The sequence below is a fragment of the Rhincodon typus genome, chromosome 22 (assembly GCF_021869965.1).
Source record: "Rhincodon typus isolate 14 chromosome 22, sRhiTyp1.1, whole genome shotgun sequence".
NCBI classification, from domain to species: Eukaryota; Metazoa; Chordata; class Chondrichthyes; order Orectolobiformes; family Rhincodontidae; genus Rhincodon; species Rhincodon typus.
In genome coordinates, this window is record NC_063353.1 from 3,290,222 (window position 1) to 3,311,171 (window position 20,950).

The window sequence follows — 20,950 nt, forward strand, 5'->3', positions numbered from 1 at the left end:
CACTTTGCCAGTACGAAATCCCACACTTGTTGCCCTGTGCCCTTGTTTGCTTTGAGATGAGGAGAGAAATAATGGAGACAAGACTGTAATACATTGGAATTGTCTTTTTGAACTGCCCTAAAAGGCATAAGAATTCTCCTCCCCTGTCCTATGTGAATGGGCACTACACACCCACCCAACATTCATAACATCTGGAGTTATTTATTAATTAACTGTTTTAATCACCATTTTTAAAAAATGGCGGAATAAAATATTTGTCTTTCACAGCTTCCTAATTCACGTTATATAATTGGACAGGCTGTAATTTTACTGCCTTCCCTTTGATGAACTTTTTCATGTACTTGGTCATTAAGGACATTGGAAAGGAATGCCATGATTTTATTGCATTTGCTTGTCCCACATACTTTAACAAAATGGTGTAACATTGTTATAACTTACTCTTGCATCAAGTATAAAGGTATTTGAATGATCAGACCTTGCTTTCTTCCCAAGGCTTGTGTTGTAGTTGTGGCAGTTGGGGTGTTTGATAAGTTAAGATAAAAATTTCTTCTACTCAGTGGAATTCTCTGCTGCTTAAGCACATGAGCTTGATGACAAGCATAGACCTCAACCCATGAGTATGGGAGGAAAATATGTTCTTGTAAAAGCAAAGAATAAAACAGAGGAAGAAAGCATGCTAGTTACTACACTGCTCCAACAAGATAGAACCTGTATAATGATGTATTACTCAAAAGTAATTTAAATTTGATTAAGCATTTTAATTAATTTGTTACTGATGAAATAATATTACCCCTCCCTGTTTTAAAAGTAATTTTTCTTTCACTCTTTAGGCATGCTGAAAAGCAGCAAGTAATTGGGTCATCACTATCGCTTTTGAATACAGTAGTATTTTTTACCTGTAAAAGCTGAGAGCATTGTGAGGACAAGTAGAAGGTAAACTTTTCTGTCACTTTGAAAGTGGTATTAGGTCATTTGAGTTTACACTTCTGTACTATACTGATGTGGCTATTACAGCTCCAAATCAGTGTAACACATGCAGACATGGCAGTCCATTGCGTTTATATTACAGTTCAGACTCCACTGCAAAGTAGGGGCAGCCTTGTTTTATTCTATTGGCTTTCAGACCAGTAGAGTGGCAAGTATTTCATGCTAACTTTTTCCTGCAAACACATGCATTTTTGCTTTTTTTTCCTTCTGCGCAGTCAGAAATCTGCAATTGCATTGTCTACCTCTGATTTGGTCCTGGCATAATATGGGGAAAAGAGCTGGATTTACTTGAAAGCTGGGACCTGTGTCATGTACCTGCCAAGGAGGGTTTGAGTCTTCTCATCAGTTTCAGTTCCTCTCTTCAAGAAGTCGTGCCACTTGCTTCTGCCAGTCTGTTTTCGCATTAACAAACTATTCCACAAGAAATTGTTTATCCTTTTCAGCTTTGGATGTCAATTGGGAGGCTTCTGAGTAGAAAAGTCTTACTACTGGCTAAACTCTATTATTGCGCTCTGTACACATAGAAAGTTGCTTCCAACAAGCTGTTTACTCTCAGCTCAGTGGTTTCAGTTACAGGCTGCTTGACAACTGCTTCACGAACAAATTATGAAAGTTGATGCACTTGCTGCAGGGTGACACAGTTGTGTCATCCATGCCTTCATTCTCTTCCCCCCGCCCCCGTACCAATCCCCCTAATCTTTCCACTACAAGCTGATGTGGGTGTACTGAGGAAGCAAGTGGTGATGGAACTCAACCATTTGTTTGGGAGTCAGGCCATCTTCTAACAATGCTACTGGATTGCACCAAATTGTTTAGATTTTAACCTTTTTTGATGACTCTATCCCTAGATCGGGGGAAAATAGCGGGACACAATCTTAAAAATCAGAACTGAGCTATTCAGGAGATAAATCAGGAAGCACTTTTCTGATGCAAAGCATACTGAAAATCTGGAATTCTCTTGCCCTAAAAAGCTGATGATGCTATGACAATAGACCTCTTCAAGACTGAAATTTTAAGTAAAAGTATGAAAGGCTATGCACCTCAGGCAAGTAAATGGAGTTGACCTCTAGACCAGACGCAATCAACTTAAATGGCAAAACAGGCTTGAGAGACTGAATGGTCTCCTCCTGTCAATTTTTTTTCTAAACAGTTGCTTTGCGTCCACTACAGGTTCATATGCATCAAGTGTCTATGGCTGGAAGTCCACCAGTCTCCTTGACTGAACAGGCTCAAGTAAAGCTCATCACAATTACTGATGATTTAGTTCAGCAACTAGCTGAACAACAGGTATAGTCTATTTGTTCCAGCTACTAATGAAAGTAATTATAAATGCATAAAGTCTGTTACATGGACAGTAGTTGCAACTGTATTGTGAATCTTAACAGTCAGATTAAATTTGAAAGGCTTTAGTTAGTTTTATTTTGAACACTTCATTTTGCTTTTATGTTCATTTTAGGATCCTTCAGCTGAAAAATATTTAGCTTTATTTCAAAGAGATAATAAGAACTGCAGATGCTGGAGTCAGAGATAGCACCGTGTGGAGCTGGAGAAACACAGCAGGCCAGACAGCATCAAAGGAGCAGGAAAGCTGATGTCTTGGGTCGGGACCCTTCTTCAGAAATGGGGAGGGGGAAGGGAGCTCAGAAATAACTTTATGCTTGAGAAAACTTTAGGAGCCAAATCAATGGTGATTGAAACTTAAAATCTCGCCATGTATTTTTCTTTTGATGGAACAAGACCATTGAATAAACTGTGACCCTGAACTTTGAATGTGAAAAGAGAAATGCATGGCTCATTCTGACCAGCAAGTAAACAAGAGAACACCAGGATGAAAAAAAAACCTGTGCAGTCAACTTACTTATACGGAACCCTGAAACACATGCAACCTACTTTTATATGTGCGATAACTTCAATACAAATTTCTCAATTGTGAATCTGGATGTCTTTTGCATGCAACAAGAAATCCTCAAGTGTTATGTGGAGAACAAAAATTTAAAATGCAGTTTTCTAATTATTTTAAACAATAATAAGTTCCCCTCCAAATCCCCGACTTGGAAGTATATCCTTCACTGGTCCTTCACCATCATTGAGACAAAATCCTGGAACTTCCTTCCTACCACCACTGGGTGTACCTATCGCTGTGGACTATAATGGTTCAGGACAGCCACACTCTGAAAAAATAATGCAGAAATCTACTAATCCACAATGTCTTTTTTTAATGTCTGAAACTATTTTACTTTTTTTCTAACCCTTAAAAAGTTTTGCTTTTCCAGAAGCTATTTGGTTTGGTCTTTTATGTTCAGACCTGTATTTGAATTCTATTCTGAGCAGTGTTCCTCCACAACAGGCTTTTCACTCAACAAATTAGAAGAAAATAAAAGCAGCTGCTAAAGCAAAACTTCTTCTACCTGGGTTTCCTTTGATACAGTTTTCATGAAATCCATTGTTGCTTTTGGTATAGTTGAGGATAAAAAAGGTTGCCTCTGAAAAGGCACAAAATAGCTTACTGAAAACTGGAGCTTGTGAGTGCCTTGTGTTAGTTCCTATATGAGTATCCGCTGAAGAGGTAAGGCTTCATAAGCTTGAGGACAATATCCATTTGTGTTATACTGGCAGAGCCATCTTTTAATACACGTGCACTTGAGGCACACTGTTACATTCTGCGACCTTTGCCTGTTTGACCTAGAAGTGATTGTCATGTTCATTTACATTTTGTTTTTCCTGTATGAAATTAGGCTTGTTTTGCAATGTTAATTCACTTCTGTAACTTGCAGTAGTAGTAGTTAGGCTGTCTGCATATTTCAGTGAGATTTATAATATTGGTTTAGTTTTATTCATTAAACTCAACAGGAGCCCTAGCTAAGAAGTCATTCGAATTACCATTTGAGGTGTGTTGGGTTAGATTGGCAGTGGGGATCTAAGAGAATTGCAGAGTTTAGAGTTTTGGTCTCCTTTATGTAAAGATAATTTATATTATGTTGATTATAATATAAGTGCTATGCTGAGAGTTTTGAGGCTGCAATATTAAGGGGCAAAGAAGACCTGCTGAAAGAACTAGCTGTAATTTTTTGACTCTGCCCTCAAACCCTAGGCTCCTCAACTTGACGAGATAGGGAAATTTGGGACTAACTATCTGTTCTCTGATTTTGCTGCCAAGTTTTGTTTGATTTGGAGTGCTTGGAAATGTTTCACTGTATTAGTAGTGCTGTTATAAATGCAAGTTCTCATTGACACAAGGGATTTGATGAAATTAGCATGTCATTTTTCAGAAGATCCTCAAGGTTGGTCAGTATACTCGTAAATTCATTTATTGAAAGTAGCTGGGATGGAAAGCAGATAATGTGAAAACTGGAATCATTCTTGGTGTAGTAACCAGCATCTGTTTGAAGTTTGATTCTAGAAACAATGCAAGGGACTGGCATCACCATTTTAGAATGACACTCCAGATAAGTTTTGTGATGACTTCGTCTTGAGTATGTTTGGTGAAATAATAAGCAGTTTCTGAAATAATCCAGAAACAGAGAAATAAGTACATCTGCTTAACCATATTTATGATGCCACTCTACAAAGAGCGATCTCATCCTCTAATACCACATGTAATGTCATATGAATCAAGTAAATAGGCTAGGTGATAGGTATTGGGAAGGTTGTTGGAATTTAAGAAATAAAATTGTAATGGAGGTGAAGACATGAAAGAAAATTGGAGCAAATGTTCCAAAAGGTTGAGGTAAGGTAGGCATTTTTAATATAGTAAATAGACATTGGAATGGTAGAAGTGAACTGTGTACCTCATGAAAAAGTACCTTCCAGAAAAGTAGGACCTTAATGGAATTGTTGGCTGAACACAGAAGTTATCAAGTATTTGCAAAATTGTCAAAAGCAAAGTTAACCATGTGTTCGGGGTATTCATATTCATACATATGTACCATGCTAGTTGAATCATGTTATTATCAGACAAGTTGAGACATGTTATTGTGTGCACCATAAATTGAAAAGAACATTGATCCTTTTGTGAGGAGCAGCATGTTGTTGTGGTAATCTAAGTATCTAATTTGTAAAGAGGCTGGCAGAAGCACGCTTTTATTTCCTTAACAACCAGAGTGATCAGTGGCACGATTTTATAAATTACCGAGACGTATAGAAGTTTTGGATGCAAGCAGGGGATTTTGGTAGAACAGTGTTGCATGAGAAAACATGGTTTTACAAAATTAATAAGTATTGAGTTGAAATGGAAATTATAAGCTTCCTTGTACATTGCTGTAAGTTTCTGGAACAGCCAGGATTGACAAGTTCAATTAAAAACAAACCAATTGGTTATCTCCTAGGAATGGAAGTAGGAGTTATGTCAAAGCCTTTTGACGTTCAAGGGAGAGCTCCCTTGTTGAACACGTGCTAACTAAAACACAAAAGGAATATCTTTGGTGATATACTTTTGCCAAGTTAGTAAAATTATTTTGATAGATGCAGCATAGCAGCATTCATAGTCTTCACCAATTTCTATTTGTTTTTGGCTCCATTTTCTCAGTTTTAGCCAGGAAGTGGAACTCAGCTCAGTCTGGCTTCAATTCATCTTCCGTGCTATTATAAGCAACGATTACAACAGTGGAGCCATTTGAAATTCTGGCTATTTCAATCTCCCAGCTGAGCAGGGTATTAATAATGAGGCACCAGTGGGAAATGAATGAAAGAAAAAAAAATGTGGTGGAGGTGCCGTACTTTTTAAAAATCATTTTTAAAGTTAACTTTAATTGCAATGGACAGGGATGCTTTTCATAAAAAACATTAAAGTTAGATGTGCCTTTTTTTTTATTTTTATTATTGTATATTTCCTGGCAACTTCCTCACAGGTCTCCCACTCTCAAGGGACATTATCTACTGTAGCTCCAGGAACTGTAATAGGACGACCAATAATGACCAGTACCCCACAGAGGATTCAGATTGTTCCCGCAGACCCTGGTGTCACAGTAGCTCAGCGCATTCAGGTAGACTTTCTCTTACTAAACGTGGTGAAAATAGCCTAACAGTTGCATGTACTTGAGCACTAAAACCTGCTCCATCCATACTATTTTCAGCCTTTGCAAAGGGTATGTAAGCAGATGAAGAAGTCTGGCTTCCCTCCTCATGTAGGTAGTTACTGGTCTGTGTGGTGTTGTACCTCCTTGCATTGCATTGTGCTGCCAGTACTTTTTAACTAAATTGTCTGTCTCATTGGCCATTAATTTCTGCACACCTAAAATATGACAGCATTAGATTTGGTTTTTCCTCGCCTAGCATTTGATGGGTGTCAGCTACTAAACAATACATTTTTATTTGTAGATTGTCACAGATCAGCAGACGGGCCAGAAGATTCAAATAGTCACATCGATGGATCATGGTGCGAGCAAGCAGTTCATCTTAACAAATTCAGACGGCACACCATCGAACAAAGTGATTTTAGCCAGACCTGATTCAGGACAAGGAAAAGTCATCCTGGCCACACCTGACTCTGCAGGTCTCAACCAACTCATTTTTACATCTCCTGATGGATCAGCACAGCATATACAGGTGCAGTGAATGTAAATGCAGTGACCTTTGTTATTAGAAAACTATGTATGTAGCATTCAATTGAATTGAAATAATGTATTTGCCCATTGTATTCTTAACTTCTCAACTTTCTTTGGATTTCTGTTTTGCTTGCTTTTGGATGAGTGCTGTTGGCAAGCTCAACGCAAGTCCATTCCAAGTTGCCTTGAAAACGTTGGTGGGTTGTCTTCCTGCCACCATTAAAGAGCCATGGCAAAGCCAGCTCCAGAATTCAGTACATTCCTGAACCGCGAATGGCTCTGCCACTTTCAGCAACTAAGGTCAAATTTTGCCAGAGATGTTCAGAAATGCCTCCCAACTAAAATTTCCACCTGATATTTCAGTCTTCTTCCAATCTCTCATTATAAGTTTGGCTAACTCTCCCAGAGTGTCTGTTAAAATTATGGCAAGAAATCCAGAGAATTCTAATAAATTCTAGTCCTTGATCCTTTTACTGTATTGAATTAAAAGAGGGGTGAAAAAATTATATATTTTTGCCTTTTGTAGATTGTAACAGATACTGCTTCAGGAGAGCAAAGTGCAGTCAAACCGCCACTGGAGTTTTGTGTAGTTTGTGGGGACAGGGCTTCCGGTAAGGCAATGCTTCTTCATTCTCTGACAAATATTTAAATACAACTAATTTGCAGAGATTTTTGATTACATGGAAATAATACTTCTAACTTGTTTTGTGGCTATCCGGTTGCTTTAATCACATGCAGTTTAATACTTTTGAGTTAGATAAAGATGAGACATTGTGAATCTGGATGCTTGCCTGGCTCCTTGGTTTGTCATTTTTGTGCATTTCTGTACCCATTTGAAAAAAATTGGAATACAGTTGTCTGCCCATTGCCTGTCAGAAAAGCATTAATTGCTCTGAGAGTCTGTTTGGTCCTTCTTTCTCCTATCTCATTGGTCCCATGAAATTCATTGATAGGCTGACAACCAGTGATATGTAGAATGAAATAATGGCCTTTGAAAAAGAGGATGATTAGATTTCAAATTCCACGTTAGTTGGTGGACAGCCTGCTATGTGGTTCTAGGATTTTACTCTCCTAGTCTCCCTGAAAGAGTCAAATAGAGTCAACAGCATTTAAGTATGTGAAGCAACAGTAAATTATCTCTGTGTAGAAAATAAATTTTCTTTATGTAGTGTTTTAAGATAATTTAGTGCCCCCCAGGAGCATTATAAAACAAAGTATGACGTCAAGGCTCATACAAAGATCATAGATCTGATAAGCAAAATCTTTGGCCAAACAAATAGGTTCTGACACCTTCTGATCTTCCGTCCATCATGAAGTCAAAAGTGGGGATGTTCAGAAACGACTGCACAATGTTTAGCACCATTCATATCTTATGAGTCCGTGGCCAAATGCAACAAGGCCTGGAAGGCACCCAGGTTTGGGGTGGCAAGTACTGTGTAAGATTTACCACTCAAGGCAATGACCATCCTCAAGAAGAGATCTCTGTCTCGAACCTTGGCACTCAATGTCATTACCGTCACTGAATCCTCACTATCAATATTCTGGGAGTTATCATGGACCAGAAACTGAATTGAATCAGCCATAAAAACACACTGGCTACAAAAGCAGGTCAGAGGTTAGGAATTCTGTCATAAATAATTCATCTCCTGTCACCCCACTTACCAGGATAGGTGCCACTCCAACAGCACCTAAGAAACTGGACATCGCACAGGACGAAGCAGCGCACTCAATTGGCACCACATCCACAAACATTCAGTCCCTTCACCACAAGTGCATGGTAGCAGCAATGTGTTCATCTGCAAAGTGCATAGAAATTCTCCAAGGCTCCTTCAGAATCACTGTCCAAACCCACAACCACTTCCATCAAAAAGGAAAAGAGCAATAGGTAAATGGGAACATCACCACCTGCAAGTTCCTATCCAAGGCACACACCATCCTGTCTTGGAAATATATTCCTGTTCCTTTGTCACTGGGTCAAAATCCTGGAACTACCTTACTAACGGAATTCTGGGTATACCTACATCACAGACTGTAGTAATTAAAAAAAGGTAGCTCACCACTACTTTCTAAGGCATTTAGAGATGGGCAATAAAATGCTGTCCTAGACAACAACACTCAAATCCCCGAAATGAAAAAAAGCCTTAAAGAAAAAATAAATGAGTGAGAGTGGGGAGACAGATAGGAAGGGAATTCCAAAGTTGCCATTTAGACAACTGAAAGTAATCAATGCTGGAGCAATAATAATTGGGAATGTGCAAGATAACTCAGAGGCAGAGAAAATTAGAGATAGTGATGGACAAGGCCAATGGCGAGGGATTTGAAAAAGATCAGAATTTTGAATTCAAGGTGTTGCTTGACCAGGAGCCAGTGCAGGTCAGTAAACACTGGGGTGATAGGAGAGCAGGAGTTGCTATTATTTATGAAACTGGCGGAAACATTTTGGATGACCTTAAGTTTTTATGAAGAATAAAATGTGGGAGACCAGACTGGAGTGAGAGTCTAGAGGAATCCACAACACAGATGAAATTTTCATAGCTGATGAGCTAAGACTGGGTAAAGATGAGTGTTGTTGCAGAGATGGAAGTACCTGGTCTTCATGGAGATACGGATGTGAGGTTAGAATCTGAATTAATTATATCTGAATTAAATGTGACATCAAGGTTGCAAACAGATTAACTTAACCCTCAACTGTTGCCAGGAAGAGAGTGCATTCAGTAGTTAGGAAGCAAAGTTTGGAGCAGGGACCAAAAACAATTATTTTATTCTTCCCAATATTTAATTGGAGGAAGTACAAGAGAAAGGTGGTTAAAGAGTGGAAACAAAATGGCAGGTTCCAAAGAATTAGAGTGGGAGAGAAGTAAAGTCACAATTGAAGAAATAAGCTATTTATTTTTGGCTGTAGTGGTTTTCAGCTAAGTTACAGACTGTTGATTGTACTCTCTTGTACTGATTGTGTACTGACCATTCAAACAACTCAGTGTAAAGATGGCACATAATTGGAAGATCTGTGGCTTTCACAAACCTTTTTTTTCTATCTCAATCTAAACTTTACTGTCAAGAGAAATGCTAAATTCTGTCATTTTCATTAACACCTTAAACATGGAACATTGAAGTTCTGTGTGAGTTTAAGCCTACACCGATCTGGAGCTGACTGAGGCCATTAACGTGTACATTGATCATATGTGTCTCTACATTTCTTTTCCTGGTAACTGCTGTAACACTTTTTCTTAATGGAAAACTTCAAGTGTTTAGCACTTTTGAATAAACCAGTAATTTTTTTTTATCCCCTCTGATCTTGCTTGTATATTTGATACCGGGATGCTAGTCTTTTGTTCTTTCCCCTCTATGCTTTATAGGACGCCATTATGGAGCAGTGAGCTGTGAAGGTTGTAAGGGCTTCTTCAAAAGAAGCATAAGGAAAAACTTGGTGTATGTTTGCAGAGGATCAAAAGACTGTGTTATTAACAAGCACCACCGAAATCGTTGCCAGTACTGCCGGCTGCAGAGGTGCCTGGCATTAGGGATGAAGCAGGACTGTAAGTGAATGGCTGAATCTCCAAATGATTTGAGCCCATTTACAAATTAAGAGTAGCTGTATTAACCATTGTGATGCTGTCTGCTTTTCAATAGCTGTTCAGTGTGAACGGAAACCAATTGAAGTTTCACGAGAGAAGTCTGCAAACTGTGCAGCCTCAACTGAGAAGATTTATATCAGGAAGGATTTGCGGAGTCCTTTAGCTGCAACACCTACCTTTGTAACAGACAAAGAAAGTGCAAGGTACTAGATCAACCATCCACAGATATAAAAGAAACAGTGTTAAATCTGGAAAAGAGATGATCGTAGTAGCAACCGGTATTAAACACTGGGATGTCCAGAATTGGTGTGGAGAAAAGGTTTAGGATTTGAAAACAAAAAGTAACATGATAAAATCCACCTATGCTCGGTTCGCGACAAACGACTACACCTCCCAGTCGCGAACCACTTCAACTCCCCCTCCCACCCCTTGGACAACATGTCCATCCTGGGCCGCCTCCAGTGCCACAACGATGCCACCCGAAGGTTGCAGGAACAGCACCTCATATTTCGCTTGGGAACCCTGCAGCCCAATGGTATCAATGTGGACTTCACAAGCTTCAAAATCTCCCCTCCCCCGACCGCATCCCAAAACCAGCCCAGCTCGTCCCCGCCTCCCTAGCCTGTCCATCCTTCCTCCCACCTATCCACTGCTCCCACCTCAAGCCCCACCCCCACCTCCTACCTACCAGCCTCATCCCGCCTCCTTGACCTGTCTGTCTTCCCTGGACTGACCTACCCCCACCGTAACTCCCCACCTACACTCACCTTTACTGACTCCATCCCCACCTCTTTGACCTGTCTGTCTCCTCTCCACCTATCTGCTCCTTTATCCATCTTCCATCTGCCTCCCCCTCTCTCTATTTATTTCAGAATCCCCTTCCCCTCCCCCATTTCTGAAGAACGGTCAGCTTTCCTGCTCCTCTGATCCTGCTTGGCCTGCTGTGTTCATCTAGCTCTACACCTTGTTATCCATGAGGTTAGAATGCTGTTTGCTGCAATAAAGATGGTTCAATTGCTAAGTCCTCTTTAGAGCAGGCATTTGTGATGAAGCATTCAATGCAACAGGTTCTTGGCCCAGAATCCTATAATTGCTACTGTTGATTTTCTTCCTACTTGTTGTACAAACAATAAATTAAATGCGTAACAGTCAGTTTTGAAGTACACCATTTTAATATTCTTATTCACATTGTTGGAAAGACAGAAACTCCTGGGAATACTCAAAGAAACTTGCCAATTTATCCAGAGATAATAACAATGTAAAATGCTGAAATTACTCAGGTTAGGCAACAGCCCTGAAGGAAGATCATTGATCTATAATGTTTTTCCTTCCACAGTGCCTGATTGCTGAGTATTTCCAGCATTTTCTATCTTCATTTCTGGTGTCCAGCATCTGCATTATTTTGCACATGTATTCAGAGTAGACACCTAACCAGGTGTTAGGGCGGAGGTACTGTATGCTCTTCCAGTACTCCCTTTATGGTTCTGTATCTGATGCTAATGACGTAAGATGGCTCCCTTAATGGTCAAGTGGAGTTGACGGTGCTTGGGTAGGAATTTAATAGTTTGACTGAAGAAGGAGTGAATTCTGTCATCATGGTTGTTGTGTGCATACAAATTACTTGCACTTTTATTTCTAAAAGGTCTGCAGGTCTGCTGGAGCCTGGAATGCTGGTAAACATACAACAACCACTGCTGAAGACAGAGAGTGCTATGCTACTTGCAGCTGAGAGTAAGGTGGGATGTTGTTGCAACTTAGTCTAAATTTCATGATATCCTTTAAGCTCTACATTTAGAGTACAAAACCTTTGTGAACTGTCCTTTTCATTTCAGGCTGAAACCTGTCAAGGTGATTTAAGCACTCTAGCAAATGTAGTAACATCACTTGCAAACTTAAGCAAATCCAAGGATCTGTCTCAAAGTAGTGCTGATTTATCAGGGATTGATGCCTTAAGTAATGGAGATACTTCTTTATCAGAAATGCAACAAGATGATCAGTCTGCCAGTGATATTACAAGGTAATTATAATCTGATAAGTCACAACAAATACTGGAACTGCTTACAATAAAAAGTGTGCTGAAAAATGGTGAGTAGAGAAGCAAAGTTTCAGGGTGGAAGACAGACAAGATTAAATGACGAACGTGGTGATGGTACAAGACGAAAGGAGATGGTAATTGGTCAGTCGAAAAAAAAATAGGTCTAGGTGGTGTCAGCAGAATCATTTCTAACCGCTGCTGTCTATGAGAGTGATTATGATCTGAAACTGTCAGAAGGGTTCCTGTAGTGCAGTGGTAGTGTCCTACCTCTGAACCAAGAGGCTCATTTTCAAGTCATACCTGCTACAGAGGTCTGTCGTAACATCGCTGAACAGGTTTATTAACATATCTTTAAAACTGATCAGGAGGGATTTCCAGGATCTTGAAGGAATAGCGATATATTTCCAAGTCTGGATGGTGAGTGGCTTGGAGAAGAACTTGCAGATGTCAAAATCATACCTTAGAAATCGTACAACCTTTTGAAAATCCAAGATGTATCCTTAAAATGTACACCAAACATCCCATCGTTATTCTAAATTATTTTGGTGAATTATAGACTTTATGGTCGCAAATGTTAATTGCAGATATCTGTCAGCCTTTTCAATCAGTTGATTTATTTGTAGTCTTCATCATACTATACGTGATATCAGTAAAGTAGACATATGACCCAAAATGTTACTTTAGTAAAACATACCTGTGTTTTCTGATTGTTGGTATTTCAGGGCATTTGATACACTAGCAAAAGCACTAAACCCTGCAGAGGGGCAGGCTGTTCAGAACTCGGCAGAATGCATGGATACTTCTGGTGCCAACATCCAGCTAATTAGTGGAGAACAGTCTCTACCTGTTGTCGAGATTGAGGGTCCTCTTCTCAGTGATGTGCATGTCGCCTTCAAGGTATGGTTGTCTGTGTTCCATGCTGAAGTTATTCTGACATAGGATGTTAAATTTCATTAATGTTTTATAAATTTCTAATGGATGTGTTGCAGTGTGTTCTACTTGCCTGTTTCGCCTCTTCTATGTGGTGCCATTGGATCTCTTTCTCTCCCCCGCGAGAGTAGATAACATTTGTTGAATGTTTCATGCAAAAGCCAGCATCCATGACTTGAAAGAAAGAGAATTTGCATTTCTATACCTTTCCTGACTGTGATGTCCAAAGCCTCTTATAGCCATCTGAGGGATGTGACAGCCTAGTGATAATGTAATACAGAGACTCCAGTATTTTCTGACCTGGGCTCTCATTCGCCATGGCAAATGGTGGAATTTAAATTTAGTGAAAATCTGGAATTCAAGAGTTGAATGAAATGGTTGTAAGAACATATCTGTTTCATTAATGTCCTTCAAGGAAGGCAACTGCTATCCGTACCTGGACTGGCCTTCATGTGACTCCAGACTCGCAACAATGTGGTTTGTTTTTACTGCCCTTAGCTTCCATATAGTTATATCAACTGCTAGAAAGTCTTGAAAAAGGAATGGAACTGGACAGGCCACCTGGCATTAAGACCCAGAATCAGCAATAACAAATACAGCCCTGTTGACCCCTGTCTGACAGAATAGTCCGGCAATGGCCTGATATAGTCATACAAAATCATATCTTGCACATAACATCCCATTCCTGGGTACGTCCTGAGCCACCAGTAGGACAGATTCAGCATAGGTGGTGACGCAGAGTTATACAGTTGGGAGAGAGAGCTGCCCTAGGGGTCCTCAAACAAACACAAACAGAAATTGCTGAAGAAATTCAGTATCTCTGCATAAATGCTGTTCAACTTGCTGAAATTCTCCAGTAATTTCTGTTTTTGTTTGTTTCAGATCACCACATCCACAGTTCTTTGTTTTATTCTGGAAGTCCTCAATATTGACTCCAGATCCCATTACATCTCAAGGCTTCATGGCATCAGCTCATACTTAGCCAAGGAAACCTTCTGTTGACTACTATGTACCATCCCCTCTCAGCTGCTAAATCAGTACTCCTCCATGTTGAACAACACTTGCAGGAAGCTCTGAGGGTAGCAAGGGCACAGAATGTACTCTGGGTGAGAGATTTCAAAATAAAGGACATTACTGCTAGACTGCATGTGCAGTAGGTGATGGAGTAACATACTTTATCTCATCCTCATCAATCTGCCTGCTGTAGATGCATCTATCCATGACAGCATCAGTATGAGTGACCAATATTTTTGATGTGTTGTCAGTTGTGATGGAGAGAAACATGGCTGTCAGTTTGTACGTGGCAAGTCCCAAGCAATTAGCCAGATAACCCATTTTCATTGATGGGTAAAAGTTGATTAGGACACAAGACAATCTTCTTGCTCTGATTTAAGTAATACAATGGGATATTTTTGTACTCACCTAACAGAGTAGCTATGTCCACAGTGGGACATTACATAAAACAAATAGCATCTGTGACAATGTAGCACCACTTATCTAAAGCATTGAAGGGTTGGCCTTATTTATAAGCTAAGGTCTTTGATGTGGCTAATATCCATCATCAGTCAAGGGTGCTACTACTGCGCCATAACTAATACTTAAAGACTTACTTGAATTAAGTAGCTGAAAGTCCATCGAAGGAATTGGTGTTATAGTTCATAGTAATTCATAGGCCCAGGCTAATACCCTGTGATAGAGTTCAGATCCCTTCATGGCAATTGAGGAGAATTAAATTTCGATTAACAAAATCTGGAATTGAAGGCGGGTCTCAGTAAAGATGACCATGAAACCATCGTCAATTGCTGTAAAAACTGATCTTGTTCACTAATGTTCCTTTTAGGGAAGGATATCTGGCATCCTCGTCCAATCTGGCTTACATGCGACTTTCATGACCTTCACATTCTTTTTGGGTTTTGGGAACACCATTTCTAGATTTAAATGGCCCCAACTGGCTGTATATTTAATGTGTAAAATTTTAAAATGTTTTTCTTCATGTTAATGAATTGTGAATTGCATAATCACTTGTTTTCTTTTATGCTCTCATAGGGAATAATTGTTAACTTTATTATTCAATCGTTTTGTGCCTCTTCGTATTTCCACTTCTTATTTTGCTGCCTTCCATTTCATTTCTTGAGCTCTTGGATTGACCTTTTCCAATTTAATATTTCATTTTCAATTTATTAGCCTACTTAAAATCCTCACTCTGTAGTTTCAGTTCTGAAGTAGTAGTCTGTAGTAGTGAAATAATGGTTTTGTTTACATATTGCTTGAATGTTACTTGGGTGGAGTAAAGATCATACTTGGTATGTGTCTCTTATTGAACAATGTTAAAGGTTTTGCTTCTAATGGTAAATGATTATTAGTTTTCCATTTTGTACCCTTCTGTTGAGGTTCCCAGCATCAAAGATGCAAGTTTTCAGCCAATTCACTTCATTTCATTTGATAGCAAGACACTCCTATTGCACTGAAGTCTAGTGCTCCTAGTCAAGCTATTGTCTGCAACAGCAACACTGACATCTGCCTGACAATCTGGAAGACTGCTTGGGTGTATCTTGTCCACAAAAAGCAGAATATATCTAATCCATCCAATTACTGCTTCATCAGGCTACTCTCAGAAATCCATGAAATGACAGAAGATGTTGTTGATAGCGCTGTCAAGCAGCACTTAAACAGAAATGACCTCCTTGCCAATGCTTAGTTTGGGTTCCACTTTTGGTTCTGAGCTCATTTGCATAAATATAGACAAGAAGAGCTGAATTTGAGAGGTGACATGAGTGACTGCCCTTAACATCAGGTAGCAGTTGATTGAATGTGGTAGTTTGGCCAGGTAAGAAGCAGGAGAATGGCTCACCGCTTTTCTCACAGGTTAGACTACAAGTTTTTTAAAGGGTATACCTTGCAATTCAGTGAGTATTTGAGTACTCTGACTGTAAAAGAGACACAGATATGCCTTTGAAAAGATTTATAAGAAAACAAGAGAAAATGATTATTGTTAATCTAAATCTAAACAAAAATAACTGTGAGGCGCTCTCTCTCTATCTCTCTTGCATTCAAGTTCATACCCATCCACGTGCACTGGCACACACACTCGTGCAAGTAAGTTGTAAAGTGGGAGGATAGATTATGTCATTTAAAAAGTCCACAGAAATCTGTTGTCTCTGGGTTTAGTAAATTAATACCTTGGATAGTCTTGGATCCACCTCAAGGTTCTTTTCAGATTCTGCAATGGAACAATTTATACATGGTTCTGGGTGATTTTTGTTGATTTCCTGCATTCAGCAGCTGCTGGATCAGTTTTTAAATGCTGTCTGTAAGGTAGAGTATGTAAACAACAAGATGAATGGAGATAGAGAAAGAAATCATGTCCACTCGGGCCGCCATATTTAGCATCTCTTGTTCTCCAGCCTGGAGGCACACAGATTTTGTAAACATGAGGTTAGGTGGCAAGGTCCCATCTCACTAACTGACTTTTTAACCAAGCATAGCAAGTTTATTCCAGTTTTATGGTTTAGAATTGTTTCGAAAATGACTGGAAGAGTTCCTTTCTTGGTCAGAGTCCATTGTCCAAAGCGATTGCGTCTGATGGCCTGGTCACCCCACAGTCTGGATGTTTTGTCAATAGGTCAGGAGATGGGATTGCACACATTCCTCCAATGTAATTGTTTCTGATGGGTTCTTTTAGATAGTCTGACTCTATTGTTAATGGCCTTGGAAATTTTTGGGATGAAGTTATGCTAATATTCATGAAACTGAGAATCTACTGTTATTGGTCTATGAACTTCTGTTCCTCAGTTATTTAACATTTACTGGATTTCAGACAATAAATAGTCATTTTTGATCAAAAGCAAAGGCCTTAGAACAATTGTATCAAGGAGCCCTCATAAAATTGAAGACTTTACAAATGACCGGGAATAACTCTCCATTGGGTGGAGTTGTAGTTAGCACAAAGGAATAAGATTGTGGCTGTTGGAGGATATTCATCTCAGCCCAGGACATCACTACAAAATTCCAAAGAGTAGTGTCCTAAGCCAAACTATCCTCAGCTGGTTAAACCTTCAATATATTCCCTCTCATAAGGTCAGAAATGAGGATGTTCGCTGATGACTGTACAATGTTCAGTATCATTTGCAGCCCCATGTCCACATGTAGCAAAACCTGGACAACATCCAGGCTTGGGGTGACAACTGACAAGTAAAATTTGCATGACTCGTGATTCAGGTAAAGACCACTTTCAACGAGAGAGACTCTTAACTGTCCAGAGAGCTAATATGTTCAAAGATTCAAGAATGTAGCTCACTGTCACCTTCTCAAAGGCAATTATGAACATGTCACCAATGCTAGCCTAACGAATAGCACTTTCATCTTAACAAATAATAAATTTAAAATGCTCAGATTTATAGCCTTATCTGTTATGTTTTGTGCTTGGTGTCAGCTTATGTAGTACCTTAGGAAGAAAAATTGAATAACAAGTAAAGGCTGTCCTATTGAGAGATAACAAATATTGTATTGATTTAAATGCCTTCTGAAGTGACCTAAATCTAGTAGTAAATTAAATGTACTAAGAACAACAATAAGGGATAGCATAATTGTATCACTAACTACAAACGGAAATTCTTCAACTCAGCAAGGAAGCTTTTCTGACTGGCGATGAGTTGCCTTGATATTAATAAGTGCTTGTTTTTTCACCTGCAGCTAACTATGCCATCACCTATGCCAGAATACCTGAACGTGCACTACATCTGTGAGTCTGCATCAAGATTACTGTTCCTCTCCATGCATTGGGCAAGGTCGATTCCAGCCTTCCAGGCTCTCGGGTTAGTGCTTTATTTGACCGCTATTTGGCGTTACAGCTTGGGGAAAAATGATTCTGGTGGGGTGATGAAGAACAGGCACAGTCTGAGGGCTAAATAGCTTTCAGAGGTAGAACCCTGAAGAGATACCAGGGCAGAATTCCAGAAGGCCAGGTACAATGATGAGTCCAAGGATCAAAGCTGGGTATTCCGATCTGTAAAAGATCAGTGCTACACTTACTCAATGAGCACATAAATTCTAACATCCTGTGAATCAATTATATACTCTAAAGGTTTACCAATAATTAGACTTTATTGGTGAAGAGGTTTTAGTTCTTTATTCCCTTTTCATTTTAGGTTTGAGAATTCTATATCGTTTATATCTTTTCCACAGGCCAGACAATAATACAGCTTTGGTACGCGCTTGTTGGAATGAACTCTTTACACTTGGTCTCGCCCAGTGTTCGCAAGTGATGAATTTATCAACCATACTCACAGCAATTGTCAACCATCTGCAAACAAGTCTCCAGCAAGGCAAGTAGAGAACTGTTCTTCAAAGCTTGATTTGAACATGCAGTAGCGTAATTTTTAGGTATTTAATTTAACGCATCTCTGAAGAGAAATAACATGGATTAACAGAGCACATGTGCGCTCTCAAGGCTGTACCATATTAGTAATAAAAGGGGAGGAGAACACTGAATTTTAGAGTAAAGAGAATCAAAGGCTTTGTACAAATGCAAAGAATAACAGAAAATTAAATTTGGGCATGTATATAGAACTGAAAAGGAATAAAAGGAAAGTAGATAAAACCACTAAAGTGAAATGAACCATAAATTTGCGAGAGATATCTATGGCATGGCAAAAGTTTTTTTTTTAAACAAAGCTATTTAAAGAAAACAGGTGGTTGTGGCTAATGTGAGATTCTGATTTTGCAATTGAAAATGAGGAAATCACACTCTTGTATTGACATTCCACTAACCCTTTTGATATTGACATTCACAGTGCAACATGAGAATAAAGTGCGAAAGATCTAAATAGAAATAACATCAAAATAAAATATGTAAAAATAAAAATTTAATACAAATAAATGAGATAGGATCAATGGCCAAAAAACTGAAGCAAACAGCTGGAATTTTAAAAGATCATTAAGGAAGGAAAGGGAGACAAAAAAAACTTAGGAAAAGAATTCTGGATCTTACGCGTGAGGCAGATTAAGGTTTGGCAACCAGTGATGGATTGATTTAAAAATTAAGCATGTACAAATCACCACAATTGGGTAAGATTAGAGTTCTTGGAGGAAAATAAGGGGCTAAAGGGATAGGGAGGAATGTGACAGTGGAGGAATTTAATAATGAGGATGAGAATTTTAAAATTGAGACAGTGCTGAACCCAGAATCAATGTAGGTTAGTAATCGCAAAAGTGGTGGATGGAAGAGACTTTGTGTAAGTTAGAATGTCTGTTGTGGGTGAATTACTGGAATCTATTATGAGAATAATTGCAAGACTCTGGCCTTACGTGGCCCTGAAGGGTTCTGGCACTCCGGGTGGACAGTTCCTGGTGGCACTACAATCGGGTTGGCCAGCAACTCTTCAAGGTAGGACTGAAGTGAGGGGCGGAGATTTTGCCTCCACTTTGATCATGGCTGCCTCACAGCCATTTAAATATGAGGATGCAATCCATGACAACTCTTTAGGTGACAGGATGGGATACTCTACCCAATCTATCAAATAAATGCTGCCCCTAGTAAACTTAAAATCAGTGGAAATCAAGTAAAGCACTTCACAGCCTCGGATGTTGTTAGGAAGATAGTTATTGTTGCTGAAGGCTAATCATCTTGGCAGCAAAACCCATGTTTGAAAATGGAGTTAAAGTACAGGTCAACCATGATCTAATGGACTGATGGAATTGGCCTGAGAAGCTGAACAGCAAACTCCTGTTCTGTGATCCCAAGAAACAAAAAAAGCTTTTACAGCAAAGTAATGAAGTGAAATCCTGCATCCTGGAGAAATACAGCATGCAGTCCAGTGATTCGCTAGACGCTAAATTTCATATTGAATTATGCCGAGTCTCTCAATAGTGTTAGGAGAAGACTAGGATTCGGAGGTCATGTCATCATGTAAATCGGGGTTTGTCTGGCACTGGGAAACCTGAAGTGAGTTATTAAGGTTAACCACAAGTTGTGGAATTTAAGTTACTTAAAGGACAGAACAGATGAGCGTGGCAAGTTCTGACTAGTGAAGGACATCAGTGAACTAATTGGATTTTCACTGCAATTGAAAGTGTTCATGTTTAGTTGTCTGTCCCAAGCCCAAGTTGTAAAGAATTCAAAACCACAACTTGCCAGGCAGGAGTTTGAAAACACAACTGTGAGGCTACTGCTCTGGTAGCCGATGAGTTATTGTATCCATCATTAATTGATTGTGGGAAACTGCTGAAGTTCTTATGAAATTAAGTGAATCTGTTTGTACTTATCCATATTTCTGCCTTTGAATATGTTGGTCTTCTGTTGATTTAGTTATCTCATCTTAGACTGCAAGACAATAATAGGAGCAGGAGTAGGCCACTCAGCCCCTCGAGCCTGCTCTGCCATTCAATAGGATCATGCCAGATCTGACATCCTCACATCCATTTTCCTGCCCTTTCCCTGTAACCCTTGATTTCCTGACTGATCAAGAATCTGTATATCTCAGCCTTCAACATACATAAGGACTCTATCCCCACAGCTCTCTGAGGCAAGGCGTTCCAAAGATTCTCAACCCTCAGAGAAGAAATTCCTTCTCATCTCAGTTTTAAATTTAACGCCACTCAATTCTGAGACTATGCCCTCTGATCCTGGACTCTCCCACGAGGGGAAACATCGTCTCAGCATTTACCCTGTCCCTTAAGAATTCTATATGTTTCAATGAGATTACCTCTTGTTCTTCTAAACTCCAATGAGTAGAATCCCAGATATAGTAGGAACTGCAGATGCTGGAGAATCCGAGACAGCAAGGTGCAGAGCTGGATGAACACAGCAGGCTAAGCAGCATCATAGGAGCAGAAAGGCTGACGTTTCGGGCCTAGACCCTTCATCAGAAAAGGGGGAGGGG

At 39.5% G+C, this 20,950-nt stretch overlaps 1 protein-coding gene across 13 annotated transcripts in view; it reads left to right on the plus strand.

The window, feature by feature from the left end:
- The window catches only part of LOC109927292 (nuclear receptor subfamily 2, group C, member 1), a 54,443-nt gene that overhangs the window by 21,088 nt on the left and 12,405 nt on the right, over positions 1–20,950 (plus strand). For 2 of the 13 annotated variants that reach the window (XM_048610027.1, XM_048610029.1), the window contains exons 2-12: positions 2,158–2,274; positions 5,835–5,969; positions 6,304–6,531; positions 7,057–7,141; positions 9,887–10,066; positions 10,161–10,308; positions 11,748–11,841; positions 11,938–12,122; positions 12,854–13,037; positions 17,763–17,884; positions 18,255–18,394. In XM_048610027.1, coding sequence (XP_048465984.1) covers positions 2,158–2,274; positions 5,835–5,969; positions 6,304–6,531; positions 7,057–7,141; positions 9,887–10,066; positions 10,161–10,308; positions 11,748–11,841; positions 11,938–12,122; positions 12,854–13,037; positions 17,763–17,884; positions 18,255–18,394 — 1,618 coding nt within the window. Of the gene's footprint in view, positions 1–830; positions 934–2,157; positions 2,275–5,834; positions 5,970–6,303; positions 6,532–7,056; positions 7,142–9,886; positions 10,067–10,160; positions 10,309–11,747; positions 11,842–11,937; positions 12,123–12,853; positions 13,038–17,762; positions 17,885–18,254; positions 18,395–20,950 lie in introns of all 13 variants that reach the window. The other 11 variants (XM_048610028.1, XM_048610030.1, XM_048610038.1 and 8 more) reach the window with 9 other exon arrangements.